Raw genomic sequence first — 16,252 nt, 5'->3', positions numbered from 1 at the left:
AAGCAGCGTTTGTGAGCTAAGCGCTGCTTTGTGTGCAGCCGTTACTGGGGAAACCTCTGTTTCTCCCGCTTTAAAGCACCTCCTGCTGGCAGAGAATGAATTTGCATTTTCAGCAAGTCCGTCTGATTTACGCAGCAAACATATTTTGCTTATCAAAAATAATCTACTCTAGAGGGACTACTTAGCTGCTGTTATTGATTCTATTTGGAAGTCTACCGGAAGTTAAGTTAGGGCCACAAAAGTGCGCATGCGCAATAACGTTTGTTTGTTATTGCCGTTGAAACCATCTATATACACATTAAATATTAAATAAACTTGTTTTTCAAATACAGTAGGTTTAACATGTATACTTCAGTTAACATCTTTTGTTGTTTGATTAACATTAATGAGACAGACAGGTATTTAATTAGGTTAATGTCCCTTTAAGACCGAATTAATATAATATACTGACACATATCCGGTTTTCACCCACTCGTTTACGTTCACTTAAGCCATAACCGACTGTATTTTTCGTGAGATACTCCACACGATCGACATTTTGACAGCTGTGTGTGTATTTAACAATTAAGGCGCAGGCAGAACTTGGTTCGCACGGGCGCACGGCCGAGACAGCGCTTCTGTGTGCCTATCTATCCCGCCTTCACTTATGCCGAGTTCACACTGCACGATTTTCAAAGACGTCGCATCACTGTTGGTTTCACACTGAACGACTATCTGGCTTAGCATTCAGCTGTTGCTGTGTTCACACTGCACGATTGAACGACGACAGGAGGTTACACACTGCATGACTTTACAATAGGAAGAATCGCCGACAGCTCTGTCTGGTGCAGGGTTGCCAGGTTTTCGCTACAAAACCCGCCCAATTACTACTCAAAACTAACCTGAAAATAGCCCAATGGCTTTCGAGGGGGTCCCCCAGTAAAAATCGTAAAATACACATTTCCATACACGCCGCAAACTACGTTTCATATAACTCCTCCTCGAACTTCCCGCTGCCCTGTATCTTGGTCTCTCATTGGCTGTATACGTCATCGCCGATGTGTTTTTCAGTCAGAACTCATTTCACACAGCGAGATTGTGAATCGCCGACAGCTCCAGATATTTAGCATGCCAAATATTTCTGGGGCGTCGGCGACGCATCGGCGATTCCCTCAGATTGCGTCTTTTGCCGAGTTCACACTGCACGATTTTCAAACTCGTCGGATCGCCGTTGTTTTCACACTGCGTGACTATCTGGGGTAGCATTCAGTTGCTGCTGTGTTCACATTGCACGATGGATCCCCAAGATTTTTACAAGTGGAAATGTACGTTTCTGGTAGAATGTCCGCATTTTTGATTAGGCTGTTCTCGCGTGACAGAACACTTCTACTACTCGATCACCCAGTCTTAAAGAAATTTTGAAATACGGGACAAAACATGATTTTTTCAAAATAAGTCGGGACACTAAAAAAAAAGAGCTGAAATACGGGACGTCTGGACACCCTATATATGTTAAATACAACCCAGTGCTGGGTAAAATAGGGACAAACCCAGCAATTGGGCTGTTTTGACCCAGTGGTTGGGTTACTACCCAGAAGGTTGGGTTAAACATTTAACCCGACCGCTGGGTCCAAACAGCCCAATTGCTGGGTTTGTCCCTATTTAACCCAGCACTGGGTTGTATTTAACCCAGCATTTTTTAGAGTGTAATTTTATCATTTATTCATTCATTAGTATTCCAACAGGCTTACATGTTATTATTGTCATACATTTGCAATAATAATACCAAATACATTTAAATCATTTTAATAAATCATCATTTCAATATGTTTAATTTAATCTTAAAGACGGTCGGTTACAGATAATGATAATGAGCTGTTAATGCACATTCACAAAACCAATGTGAGGGGGGGGGAGTTGTTTTAAAACAATGAAAGTGATGCAGCTTTGTCACTAACAGTTTTTTTTTTCTTTCTCAAATGCAACTCTACAGGGGATTTGGAAAACAAGGTTTCCAGTGCCAAGGTACTGTGTGTGTGTGTGTGTGTGTGTGTGTGTGATGATTCTATCACTGATGCATGTGCTCATGTCCTGAGCTTTACCAGGGTTTACTACTCTACTACACTACATCAGGGTAGATGAGGACGTTCAGTACAATCATGTTCAGTTTATTTCATAATTGTGGATGAAATAGGAACACATAATCTGGATAATAATGTGTTAAGTACTGGCCTTGTTGACTGGTTTTTGTAAAGGTCTTTGGCAAATTTGTTTAAGTCTTGGCTCTGCCATGTCATTGTTGGCTTCTGATAAATAGCAGGTCCCAAATACGAAAGGGTTTTGAAGAACACTACGTGGCTGTAAGCTCTATGTCCAGTTTTGAATGTCCAGAATTTCTATGTCCACAATTCTGTGCTTCTGTTCTGAAATTACAACATCCTTGTGAAGAACTCGACCGTCTTGCACAAAACCCAGACTTGAACCCCAGTGAACATGAATGATGATGAATGATGAGTTAGAATAGGAAGCCAGAGTCAAGCGCTTGACCTCAGCTAATAAGATGGTTGTCACTAACACTGTATCCCAAAGGTCTACCGGTCATTAGTTAGCTTTGCATCTGATACGAAGATTACAAATAAGGATATAAGAAGTGCAGAAAGTTTGTAGCTGAAGGGTCTAAGGATCCTTAAATGCAAACTGTGTGTGTTGCATCAAGAGTGTTTGTGTTGTGTTTTTATTTTCTTGTTTTTATTTAATTTATAATCCATTTATTCATATAATCATTCATAATCATTAGTCATTTATATAATTTATTATTTGATTATTTTTTATCATTTTACCATTTATATCAATGATTCCTTTATTATTTGTATTATGTTTTAATATTTTATATTTCTTATTATTTTTCTTGCTTATGCATTTTCATTGTTCAATCTCATGATTGTGGGGTTTCATGAACTGTTTTGTCTGAATGAGTAAGAGATAAGAGGGAATGTTTATGGAAATCCAAGGTTTATGGGATGTTGTGAATCAGTTGATATAACATTACTTGTTCAATTTGTGTTCGTCAGACGAAGTCTGAGCATTGAGACATACGCAACTAAGACAGCAACTAAGATTGCACAAATAAGATTGTGCAACTAAGATTGTACAACTAAGACAGCAACTAAGATTGTACAAATAAGATTGTGCAACTAAGATTGTTCTCTGTTCATTTTTTTTAATCATCATCACTTCGTCTCCTGCTTCTGCTCTTCTCTGGTTTTACTCAGTCAACTTCTTGGCTGATAGAAGACTGTTAAACATTCGTTTTGGGTATTTTTGGGTACCAGACAAGACTTGCTGTTAACAGGTTTTGGGTATCGACAGCTCTGCCGAATAGTTGTTCTGTTACCAGACAAAACTGATAATTTCTGACAGGATCAGGCATCCGGGACTGGATCTTAATTATTTTGGCATGGAGTCTCGATCTATCATAGCTTTAGACAGCTGTAGCTTCTTTAAAAATTAACTGGCATAAAGCCATTCCAAGCAGGTCTAAAGAAAAAGATGCCAGGTAAGCAGTCTTAATTCTCAAGTTCCCTGCACTATTAGACCGTGTCCTAACCAGGTGTGACAAATCAAGCAGTTTGTCTCTGCACACTGAAAGTGAAGTGCTGTGTAATGTGACAGCAAATCAAATCATATTTGATGTTTAATATACAGTTATATATGCAGTGAAATGGACATCTCATCTGAGATTTCACTCAGGTCAGGGCCGACCAGTGCAACACTCCTGAAATTGAAGTGGCCAACAAAACGAGTAAAACTAACATTGCTTGTCCATTTCTACTAAACTTCACCCGTCCCCGAGATTTTAACACTATTTAGAGCAGGGGTGTCAAACTCAGTTCCTGGAGGGCCAGAGCCCTGCAGAGTTTAGATTCAACCCTAATTAAGCACACCTGATCCAACTAATCAAGTCCTTCAGGCTTAGTTGAAAACTATATGGTATGTGTGTTAGAGCACGGTTGGAACAAAACTCTGCAGGGCTCCGGCCCTCCAGGAATTTAGTTTGACACCCCTGATTTAGAGTAACGGTCTCCAATCCTGCTTCTGGAGAGCTACTGTCCTGCAGATTTCAGCTCCAACCTCAGTCAAACACACCTGAAACACCTAATCAGGGTGTTCAGGGTTACTTGATACTTACAGACAGGTGTGTTGGAGCAGGGCTGGAACTGAAGTCTTTAGGATGGTAACTACATTTCGCAACCAAACACACGCCACAATTGATACGGGAAATAACGTAAAAATCACGCGAGAGAGGCGTTTTTGTGCAAGAATGGATTTATTTCTGTCAAAAACGGTACCACGCAAAAAGCTTGCTATCCAAGTAGTCTGTGCAATGATTTGCAGTGAAAAATAAAACATAAACAAAGAAGAATATGAAGGAGAGAAGGGTTGCTTGCTGATGTTGCAGGTCTATTATGACTCCTCCCCCTGAACTTTCCCTTGCCCTGTATCTTGCTCTCATGCATGGTATTAAAAATAAAAATACAAAATTAGGGCTCAGCACCCGTAAAATCATATCAGTACTTAAAAGGGGAATCTTTTCATCTTGGCTCTTGAGAATCATTGAGCTGAACTACAGGATGAGACAAGAGCTGGCAGACTCAGATGGTCACAGATGGCAAAGGTATTTTGTGTATTGTCCTGTCAACTGGACATTTGCCATGGAAGATGGTCAAGTTTTTGAGGATGTGTGGGTACATCAGTGAATATATTTCCAAAGACCTCTGCAGTGTTGGACCAGACACATACTTTACATAAGTACATAAGAGTGAATGGCTGGCCAAAACATTGTAAGCATGCGGTCCTGATGTACATGCTTAGCATGCATTCCTTAGTCCTATTGGGATTTCACAGGACTTTTTTTTCTGTTTTATGCAGTCCAAAATGCTTCAGCTCTTCTCAAAAATGCTGATGATATTTGCAGCATTTTATAATGACAAGAAAACTGAACGCATATTGAATTTTTTTTTTTAGACTTGGAATTATATATTTTGATTAGCTAAAAATGCTTTCCCACCTCAGAAAATGTTTTTTTTTTTTTTTCTAAGAATAAGACAAGAATGCAAACTGTCGCAAATGATGTGATGATTGGTTGAGTTTGCATTAATTCTTGCAAACACAAAAACCCTGGAGGGACTAGAATTTCTGCTTTAGTGTGCTGGTAACAAACTTCATTACAAAGGAGGGCAGCAATAAAGTTTCCCTCAAATATCTGTGCCATCGTCAATAGTGATGTCCACAGCTCACACAGAAATCACTTTCAAACCAAGCAGCTTTCTGTTGGTCAGCTTTTTGTTTGCGTGACCAACTTGAACATGAGTGAACTTTTTTGCCGTCACGTGAAACTCCCGAACACACAGATTCAAAATGAAATGTCAGCAAAGTGCCCACAAAATTGTGCAGAGCAACAGTAAATTTGACCGCACCTTTAGTGCAATTATCAGATCGGAAAGAGACTGTGATTTAGTCTGATGCACTCTGTGTTTCTGAGTGAAACATGGCATTGTGTTTATTTACAATGGCTACGTTTACATGCAACCAAATAATCCGTTTGTAATCGGATTGACAGCTCAATCGGACTGAAAAGCCTTCATGTAAACACCTTAATCGATCCGATTGAGCTCGATCGGAATGAAATTTCGATCGGATTGAAGGGGGTGGTTTATTCCTTTTCTAATACAATTGAGAGTGCATGTAAACACTTGATCGGATTGAACCCCGAAACTGAAAGGACTGCGCATGTGCAATGACTTAGAAATAGCGTAATGACGTATGACGCGCAGAACGAGCGCTTCTTTCCTTTTGAATAAAGTGTTGTATAAATGCGTGCCCTGTCATAATAAAACTCTCCTTTCACTCGGCAACTGTGAAGTGGAGCAGGACAACCTCCCACCAGTCCTTGTTTTGGATTATAATCTACAGGCAACCCATTTTGGGCGCGGGGAGGGTCATTTTTACTGTGTGATAAATATGAGCAGCACGGCACAGTTGATAAATATTAATTCTGCTGTTAAAAACAAATAAAGAAAGGAGAGTGGTTATTATGTGCAAACCGTGAGAAACTCTCACAAATATTTGTGCAGTCTGTGCATGTAAAAAAAAAATCAATTCCGATTTGAAGCTTGTGACATATAAACACGCACATCAACCCGATTACTTTATTTAGCGTTCATGTAAACACTACATTCAGATTCATCAATCGGAATGAATTCAGTCCGATTGAACCAAAAATTGTGCATGTAAACGTAGCCACTGTGTTCTGGTGTTTTCAGTAGTGGAACGGCTCTGTTCGCAGTAAATGCTGCTCCACACAAACACCATCTCTGCTGTGCACCTCAGTTAAACTCTGCACGAAATCAAAAATGACACTATTTAATCTTTAATTCCAATCCAATTCGAAATCTGAAAATTTAGCTGCGAGCAAGAGATGGCAGAGAGATGCTGTAAAATAAAACCCCGCCCTCTAATCAATATTCCGTTTCATTTGGAAATACATCACAATGCTGAAGTTGGTAGCATTTGGTAACTTGCATTTGGCAATGCAATGTGCGCCAGGATCACTTTATTTTCAACATTCCTGTGTACATTGTCTTCGGCATTTTCCAAATGTGTGCACAAATTTTGCTTGCTTGCTATTAATGCCATTATATAACTCACTTTGGAATATAAGTTGCAGCACTTCTCAGATGATGAAAAACATGACATATTGCAGAAAAGATGGTACTTATGTAATAGTTCATTTATGACTTTAAGCAACTGAGTTGAATTGTACATTTTGAAACTCAGCGAGACATGAAATCAGTGCTACGTAGCACAAACGTAATGGAAGTCAGCCTACAAGCAAACATTGAGGTGAAAGTCCCTTAGAGCTTTTGGCGAGCACGTCATGCGACCCTGTCATAACTGCTTCCTGTTTCCAAGCACCTACCACATGGTTACAAAGTCTGAGTCCTTAATTAAGTGTCATTGCAGTCAGCATGTGTTGCTCCAGCCGACTGTAACCTCCGTTCGTGCAGTAACCTGCCTGTCTGCATCTACTTCTTAACTGAAGAATGTGTTGCATGCAGAGAAGTGAGGACAGCATGAGAACATGAAGAAAACTGGCTAAAACAAGCGTGCTAGCGTGCTCTGAACAGGCTGACAGTAGGGCTGTTGGTGAGCTCACAGATGGCTTCACTGATGGAGGGTTGGCCTTGGGAGCTGGTTGGTGTGCAGTGGAGTGGGAAGCGAACATGAGGGCAGGGCCAGAGAGTGCATGTTCTTGGAAGGATTAGGGGGATGTGTAATGGTGTGTAACAATGAAAAGGCTTCTGATACCTGACCAAGAGCTTTGAGACTCGTGATGAGGGACACCAGACCTGTGCTCGCCTGCGTTTTGAGCATGTTGCTCCAAAACCTCAATTGAGAGAAACCTGAGATTCATGAGGTATCCTGAACAAAACCAGTGGCTGGATTTATAAAAAGCACTTGCATCGTGTTTTTTTTCCCCCCCCTTAATATGGTGTGTATTTTAAATAGTTATTTTTAGAGGTGCACTATGAAGAATTTTCACAAAAAAAGTATCATACAAAAATAATCCCTCTTAATCATTACTAATGATCCTCAAGAAGTGTGTTGCGATTTTTGTGTCTACAGAGACATTGTCCTCTGCCTGTATTTTCTTATTTTAATTTTCTATTACTGTGCTCTGGATGTTTCTGGGCCGTAGCCCTTGGCCAGTTGTCGTGTTTCAACACAAAAACAATTTGCTATTGTTGCTATTGCCTATTGACTGCTATCTGTAACTCAGCAGATTACTAGGCATTGTAATTACGTTTTTATGATGACACATAGTTACTGTTTGTTAGCGAGCTAGTCTTTAGACGGCTAAACTCGCTTGCAAATTGTGGCCAGCCATCTAATTATAAGCATAACTATTCGTTCATATACACAAAAATGCCATTAATGGATGATTAACACAATATTAAAAAAAAAATGCAAAACACCTCATCACTCATCTTCTGAGCTTTTGGCGGTGTTGAGCCGCCCACGAGGAGTCAAGTTTGAATCTTGTGTTTACAAACAGTAACTGAAAATCCTGCATAGTGCACCTTTAAGGAGCCTTTCTCAAGATGGAGCCATCTGTTGCATTCATTTGCGCTCTGTCTTTATGCACTCTTTCTAGAGTGAATGTGTGTGTCTGTGTTTGTGCTGTTAGTTAATGTGTTCTGTGTATAGGCATTCACATATGTGCTGAAAGCTGCTCGTATGTTATGGCATAATGACAAAATTAAGTATTTGACTTGTTTTTGTGGAGATGTTACTGAATTTCAAACTCAGCAAGAACTCACATAATACATAGTCATTTTATCGCCGATCATTGTTTATATTATCGATTATCGTTGTCACTTAAGAGTACACGTGCACATCCCTAGTAGTACTAATATGTATTATATGTAGCAAGTGTTATGTTGTAATGCTTAATTAATTACTAACTACTTGACCATTAAAGTCAAATTTGTGATGTTGTGGGTTATTCCATTTATATTTGCTTTTAGGGGCATGCAAAAGTGCTAAAATGCTTTCTAGAATGAAGAATGAATTACTGTAGATGATGCATCTGTATCATATAGTCAGAGGCATGCATCTGACTCACAACTAAACACACAGAATGATGTCATTACAATAAACTAGCTCACTGGTTTCAGCTGGTCTAACTCAGACTAGCTGGTGTTTAATTGCCTTTAAGTGGTCTCCCAGCCTGACCTACTAACAAGTGCCCAAAACCTCTTTAAGACCAGTCTGACAAGTCTGGGGCCAGCTAAGACCACCAAATTGTTTGGTCTGAATTAAAGGGATAGTTCACCCAAAAATGAAAATTTGATATGTATCTGCTTACCCCCAGGGCATCCAAGATGTAGCTGACTTTGTTTCTTCAGTAGAACACAAATTAAGATTTTTTACTCAAACCGTTGTAGTCTGTCAGTCATGTAATGGCAGTCAATGGGCTCCACAACTTTAAGAGCTCAGGACAGTTGGACATTGCGGTGTATCAGAGGTAAAAAATTATATAAATACTGTTCAGTTTCTTGCACAGACCGATCGTTTCATGTCTTAAGACCTCAATGTATCGTCACGAGCCGCATGGTTTAATTTGGTTTTGTCTGTGTATGTTTTTATTTACTGTCAAAGCCGTGGAGCCCATTGACTGCCATTATATGACGGACAGACTGCAGCGGTTTGAGTTAAAAATCTTCGTTTGTGTTCTACTGACGCATCGATTCGCTACAGGAGGCCTTTGTTCATCCCCCGGAGCCGTGTGAGACACTTTTTTATGGATGGGCGCTTTTTATTTAACTTCTTTTGGACTGAAGCACTGCAACACACCCACTGACTGCAATGATAGAGCTTGGAATAGCCAGGACAATTTTTTATATAACTCCGACTGGATTCGTCTGAAAGAAGAAAGTCATATACACCTAGGAAAATACACCTAATTTTCATTTTTGGGTGAACTAACACTTTAAGCTGCTTGGTTCAGCAGGGATGACAGACAGACAGACAGACAGACTTCAGATAGACACCAGCTGCTCTCCACCCTCACTCTACCCACAGTGACCTCTTGAGAGAGAGCTCTAACTAGTGTGCGGTGCTCATGGGTACTGCGCTGTATTCTGTTACAGATCATTAGGAATATGATGAGAATCTCTGTTTGGCCTCAGTACTCCCTGGAAATAACAATGTCAATGGTAATTTTCTGTGGGCTCTTTTGTGGAGAGATTATTTGATTTCACCCAATTTTCTCTCTCACTCTCTTCCTCTTTTCTCTGAAACCTTCCTTACTAGCCTCTGTGGAGTCAGGTTTAACTAGCATTATAGTATCATTGCTTTAACTGTAATATGTTTGTCTGAAGAAAATGTAAGAGCCACTCTTTACCTGAAGTAGCTGACTTTACTAGAAATTTGTGTGGCAACCTGTTGCCTTCAATCAAGTTTTGACAAAAGGTGAAACTAAGTACTACTACAGTAGTTAAACATACAAAAAAATATATTGTAAATAAGTATAACATTACTGCTACTTTAAATAATTTGTTAATTGGAGTAATGCCTTTTCTTGTAATTTAATTAATTATAGTTTTGATTTTGAGATTTTTGTATTAAATACATTGCCTAAATAAAACTGGAAGGGTAAAGAAAATCAACAATACATTCCAATGTATTTTATTGTTTACAAAACATTACAAGGCAACACTTCAAATGTATCATTGCAGCAATAACAAATTTCCACTGCATCTTCACAAAAACCCGTAGAAAAAACTTTAAACTATAAGAAAACTTTCAGTTTGAAAACTTAACATTAACTCGCCTGCAAAATGCTAACCAACATCTGTAAACGACCTCTTTCTTTGAAAAGTTTGTTAAGTAGTAGCTATAAATGAAACAAATTACCCATGTGCAACCTTAAACACCTTTTTGAATCGGTACATTACCATATCAAAGAGACATATGCTAGCATTAGCCGGAAGCACACACACATACACGCAAACATACACATGAACTGAATATTTGAATATTGCAAGCAACTAATTTGATTTCCCTTTGAACACACTACCATGATGCCAAGGTCACACAAGAGACTCAAAAGGTTTTTGTCAGTATCAATAACATGTTAATCCTGTTGTGGCACATGAACCAAATAAACATAAATAAGAACAGACACATTTGTTTTACTGCGTTTACTTGAATTCATTCTCATAATGAGCAAGCGAGACATAAATATTAGCAAACTCACCTTTAAATTAAATAAAAGGCTGAATCATTTCTTACCAGAAGTAATCTAGGTAAGATCAACAACTGCAAACATTATAGCAAAACATTCAGTGGATGTTATGCTAAAGAAAAAATGTAATCTTTAATGAAAATATAACTTTTTTCCCCCATTTTTGTCTGACATCGCCAAGTTCTCTTATTTTTCAACCCCTCCCCTCCAGTCACCCGTCATATAAAATGACTTTTTTCAATTCCAAATAGACAAAATCAAGTTCTGCTTTCTTTTCCCACTGAATGCATCAAATCACAGGAGTCAAATGAGTTGCGAAGAGCTTTGACGGAAAGAAGAGAAGAGGCCGTTTGGGAGCACGCAACCTTCTCGTCGTTCTCTGTCCAAATTTGGCTCTGTTTTGTCTGGGTTTCTCTTCTTCAAGGGTCAATGCTAACAGTTCTGTCATCACCACTGCGCTCTAACCGCTCTCTGTTAACAGCATAGCTTTGTGTCTGCCCTCTTCAGCACTGGCACAGAATAAATCAGCTGGCTAAGGCAGATGTTCTGCCCGTCTCTTCATCGTCTCCTTCCGGCCTTTGAAGTCAGGTGCCACTTTATCTGGAGAGTCTTGCCATGTCCAGAAATGAAGAGAGTGGCGCTGTGACTGAAGGACGAGCTTGGGTAAGCCGGTGGAGTAAGTGAGCCGCTGGCAAGGGGAATGTAAACAGTCTGACAGCTGTGGTTTGAGTTGACGGGCGAGAGTGGTGGAAAACAGAAGTGGATGTTTTCGTCACAGAGTGAGCATTAGCAGAACGTGAGCGGGCTTTTCGTGGCCCACCGTGTGTGCTGACACGATAACGGTTGCTGTTTCTGAGGGTCTGGAAGATTTCCCTTGCTATCCCTGTTTTAGTTGGACTTTCGAACAACTGTTGAAAATAAGATTAGACCTTGGATAAGAGCACATGTGCTCAAATGTCAGACACATTAAACAATTCATGCCCTAATTTACAGTATATCCGCGAGAGTGACTCATACCAGCTGTTCGTTTTCATTGCTTCTTTATTTAAGGGTTTAAGTTCACCGTTGCCATGACTACTGTTAATGCCATTACTATTTGTGACGAGAGGGGCGGGGCTGAGAGCCGTGGGAACGGAGCAAGGCCAGTGGAGTAAATGCTAATGCGCGACACCTGTGCCACTCACCGGTCTCGAGTCCCACGGAGGAGCTCCGGAAGGATAAAAGGAGGAGTGATGACAGTGTTGGAGGAGAGAGGACCAGGCCTGGATTTTATTTTGTGTTTTGTGTGCGGCAGTCGACCGCGAGGGGCTGCCGCTTTACTTTCATTTTGTGTTTATTTTATGAAGTGGCTGGAGTGAGTTGCCGGGGGGATGGACGAACTCGCTGCCGGCCGGCTGGGATGTGGAGGGACGGCTGCCCTCCGTGAGGGAGCGGAGGAGTCGCCGCCGTTCGCCTGAGGCCAGAGGCTGCTGCCATCCGCCATGATGGGGAGGAGCAGGGAACGGGGGACTCCTGCCGGCTGCCCGAACCCGGAGGAGCCGTCGCCGTCCGCCGTCCACCGAGGGCTGTCCAGTGCCTCCGCCAGGCATCGCGGAAGAGTTTACCCAGCTGGTGGAGGGCCGAGCGGCAGTGTGTCTGGGAACTGGAACAAGAATTTTTTTTTCTCTCTCCCCTCTCTCGTCTCGGTCTCTCCTCATCCTTCCATCTCCTTTTCTCTCGCCTCGTCTGTCTGTCCTTTCCCCCAGGGAACGGAGCGAGGCCGGTGGAGTAATTGATAATGAGCGACACCTGCACCACTCACCGGTCTCGAGTCTCACGGAGGAGCTCCGGAAGGATAAAAGGAGGAGTGACGACAGTGTTGGAGGAGAGAGGACCAGGCTTGGATTTTATTTTGTGTTTTGTGTGCGGCAGTCGTCCGCGAGGGGCTGCCATTTTACTTTAATTTTGTGTTTGTTTATTTTATTAAAGTGTTTAAATGTTCGCCGGTTCCCGCCTCCTTCTTCCCGTGACTACGAACTTTGTTACACTATTGTTAATAGTTAGGGTTAGTGAAAATCCCTAACCCTTCGCAATACATTATTAAGTGCTAAATATTTCAAATCAAATCATGTGACTTATTGAGATGATGGGATCTGTGTGTGTGTGTGTGTGTGTTTTATTTGTTTGTTCAGAATTAGTATTTTTACATGCCAGACATTTAAAAGGCAAAATAATTAAACAGACTTACAAGTTGATTTCAAGTAAATGTTGTTCTTTTGAACTTTCTATTCATCAAAAAATCCTGGAAAAAATGTATCTCTCCACAAAAACATTAAGCATCACAACTGTTTTCAACTTTCATAATAATAAATGTTTCTTGAGCAGCAAATCAGCATATTTCTGAAGGATCTTGGGACACTTAAGTCTGGATTAATGATGTTGACACTTCAGCTTTGCCATCACGGGAATTAATTACTAATAAATGTTAACATACATTGAAATAGAAAACAGTTATTACTGTTTTGGCTGTATTTTTAATCAAATAAATGCAGCCTTGGTGACTTCTTTCAAAAAATAAATAAATAAAAAATAAAAATCTTACTGACCCCAAAACTTTTCAGCGGCAGTGTTTCTATATAGTACATATAACTCTTTTTATTTGAAAAAGGCAAGAAAAATCCTGTTTTCAATTAAAATGAAGCAGCAGTTAAACCATACTGCATACAGAAAATGTGTTTCATTTAAAGTGTCAGAAATGTGCTTTAGTGCAGCTGAAGTGTTCATGTGTCTGCTTGTTCCAGACGTCTCTCTTCAGCAGTATGCTAATGAGTTTCATTTGAACGTCTATCTTCAGAGGCCTCTGCCAAATTAAGAGCCCTTGCACCGCTCTGCTGCACTTCCTGTTTGCTTTGATGTCTCTCAGAGCCGTACCCTCCATTACCACATCCCTCTGTCAGATATCCCAAATGCTATGTGGCACAGCAGACAAGGCTTGTGGGAAGGATTTTGAAGACATGGCTGTCACCTTACAGCGATGTTAGCCTTGTTACGAGAGCAGGCCTAAATTTGTTCGTTTGTTTCTTGAACACGATGACTTGAAGTTGTCATGAGGTTGCCTTTGTTGTGACAGTGAAGCATCATTTCTAAATGCGTTTAAGATCCACGATGTGACTCGGATGAAAATGTGTTACTTCTCAAAAACGGTTCTTTCATTGCATCAGAAACTTGAAATATAACTAAGAACTCTATTAAGTATTGACAAAAGTCTAAAATACTATATTTCCTCTCAAATTATTGAGGATAAATAAAAATAGACACAAATGAGGAGAATTTGATGAGAGATGTTTGAGTTCATATTGAGAACGCTGAGCTTTGATTGCACTCACATGCACTTCAAGTGGAAAATATTGTAATTGCTTGTTCATTCGTGTGCTCGGAACTCGTAAAGTCATATTTACCAGCGAGAAACTCTGAATTCTAGATAATACATGACTTTCCGAGTTGTGACGTTGGAAGGGGCATTTCTATTTAAAACATTGGAAATGATCTAAATATATTGAGACCAGTGAGTAGCAAGCAAGTCTGTAGTGAATTATAATGAATGATTTTGCAAGTTATTTTAATTTTATATGATGTGAAGTTGTGATAACAGGCGATAGATAACAAGGTACTTAATTTATGCTAACTATGTCACACATACATTTACCTTCTATAAATGAATGATAGAAATGAATAATTTTCATGTGTGGAATTCAAATGTAGTTTTGGGGGGTTTACAATGTTGAATCTGTGACATGTAATAATATCAAATGGTCCAAGTTTCCCAAGTGCAGTTGAAGGCAACATCAGATACTGTATCTTTAGCCAGCATTAGCCAGCCAACTCTTGTCGTTCCACCTAGTGTCAGTTCCAAAATCTACACACAACCTTGTCAGTAGATGCACATTTTCTGGTTTCAAATTCTTTTTTTTTTTTCTCGTAAATTTTTATTTAATTTCGAGTTTAAATAGAGTGCAGTTAAAGATATAATCAGTATTTTTTTCCCCTCAGTCTCACTGTTTATTAAAGAAATGAATTGTACTTTCAATGTAAAATGAAGACTCCTGTTAAATTAGTAGCCCTAATAATATGTTTATTCTACATTAGGGTGACCATACGTGCCATTTTCCCAGGATGCATCCTGGCCAGGATTTCTATATTGCCTAAAATATCTAGGTTTTGGCTTTGTTTGCGTGTGCAGACCGATCGGTGTATGACATCAAAATACCTCGAGAGCATTTTGAAAGCATAAGGAACCGTCTGTATGGTATTTTGATGTCATACACCGATCGGTCTGCACACGCAAACAAAGCCAAAACCTAGATATTTTAGGCAATATAGAAATCCTGGCCAGGACGCGTCCTGGGAAAATGGCACGCATGGTCACCCTATTCTACATGGGAGCTGACATGCTTCAACCTCACTGTACCTCAAATAATAACTTTTTGCTTGCCACACCACTATTGGTTTAAGATGGCATATATTGACCTTGATCTTCAAGGTGCGTTTTGGCAAAGCTCAGTCATGACTGCATGAGGCTTTTCTTGAGGAGTGGCTTTTTTCTTGCAACCCTCCCATACAAGCCACATTTGTGGAGAATTTGTGATAGTTGTCACATGCACACAATAGCTCTATTTGGACGGTAAATGTTTCTCATGGGGACGTAAGGGATTTTCAGCATTTATAGGGGGGAGTCTGTGATTTTATTGCCATCCGAATCCAGAATGTGTTTTTTTTCCCCCAATTGCATTAAAAATATAAACCAAGCAGCTTCATCCTTACCTACTGTTTTTTGACAAACACCAAGGTCATGTGGTGATTTAATTACCGTCCGAATCCACATCTTTGAATTTACACAAAAAAAAAAATAAAATAAAAATAAAAATTGTTTAAATCCTTTTTGTCCATTGCAGAGCACTGTATGATAGGTGTTGAGCTTCACCCGTAATTTGCACGCATTTTAAAGATATACATTTATTACGGAAATGTTGGAAAGTATTTACAAGAACAATATTTAATCACCGCTTCACCACAGCGGCTGGAAGATGTTAATAACAAAAAGGAGAAAGAGAAATAAAGCACATTACAGTAAATTTAAAATGGGCCGTTATTTTGGCAGCAACAGGTGTGCAATATCATTTTAAAATATGTATATTTTAATGTAATATATAATATGTATTATATATTACATTAAAAATATAAACCAAGCAGCTTCATGCTTACCTCATGTAAATAAAAGGCTGCATTAACTTATTTCTGCTAAATTTTTAAAATGACATAATTTGAGTAAAAATAGAAAGTCAGATTGCATTTTATAACAGGAGATTTAAAGTGCCCCTATTATGCCTTTTCGAATATTACCTTTCTTGCAGTGTCATGTAGCTGTATGTGAACAAACTATCTGCAAAGTTGTGAAGCCGACAGTGCACGATAAATAAAGTTATT

At 39.6% G+C, this 16,252-nt stretch overlaps 1 protein-coding gene across 1 annotated transcript in view; it reads left to right on the top strand.

The window, feature by feature from the left end:
* Positions 1–1,958: 1,958 nt before the first annotated feature.
* LOC107729205 (protein kinase C alpha type-like) overlaps positions 1,959–16,252 on the top strand; it is a 171,198-nt gene continuing 156,904 nt past the window's right edge. Inside the window, exon 1 of the mRNA XM_016539635.1 lies at positions 1,959–2,004. Within this exon, the coding sequence (XP_016395121.1) occupies positions 1,959–2,004 (46 nt within the window). The remainder of the gene's footprint in view (positions 2,005–16,252) is intronic.

This window comes from Sinocyclocheilus rhinocerous, unplaced genomic scaffold, assembly GCF_001515625.1.
Source record: "Sinocyclocheilus rhinocerous isolate Xijiao unplaced genomic scaffold, SAMN03320098_v1.1 scaffold1630, whole genome shotgun sequence".
NCBI lineage: Eukaryota > Metazoa > Chordata > Actinopteri > Cypriniformes > Cyprinidae > Sinocyclocheilus > Sinocyclocheilus rhinocerous.
The sequence above is the reverse complement of the archived record's forward strand: the minus strand, read 5'-3'. Positions and strand labels throughout refer to the sequence as shown.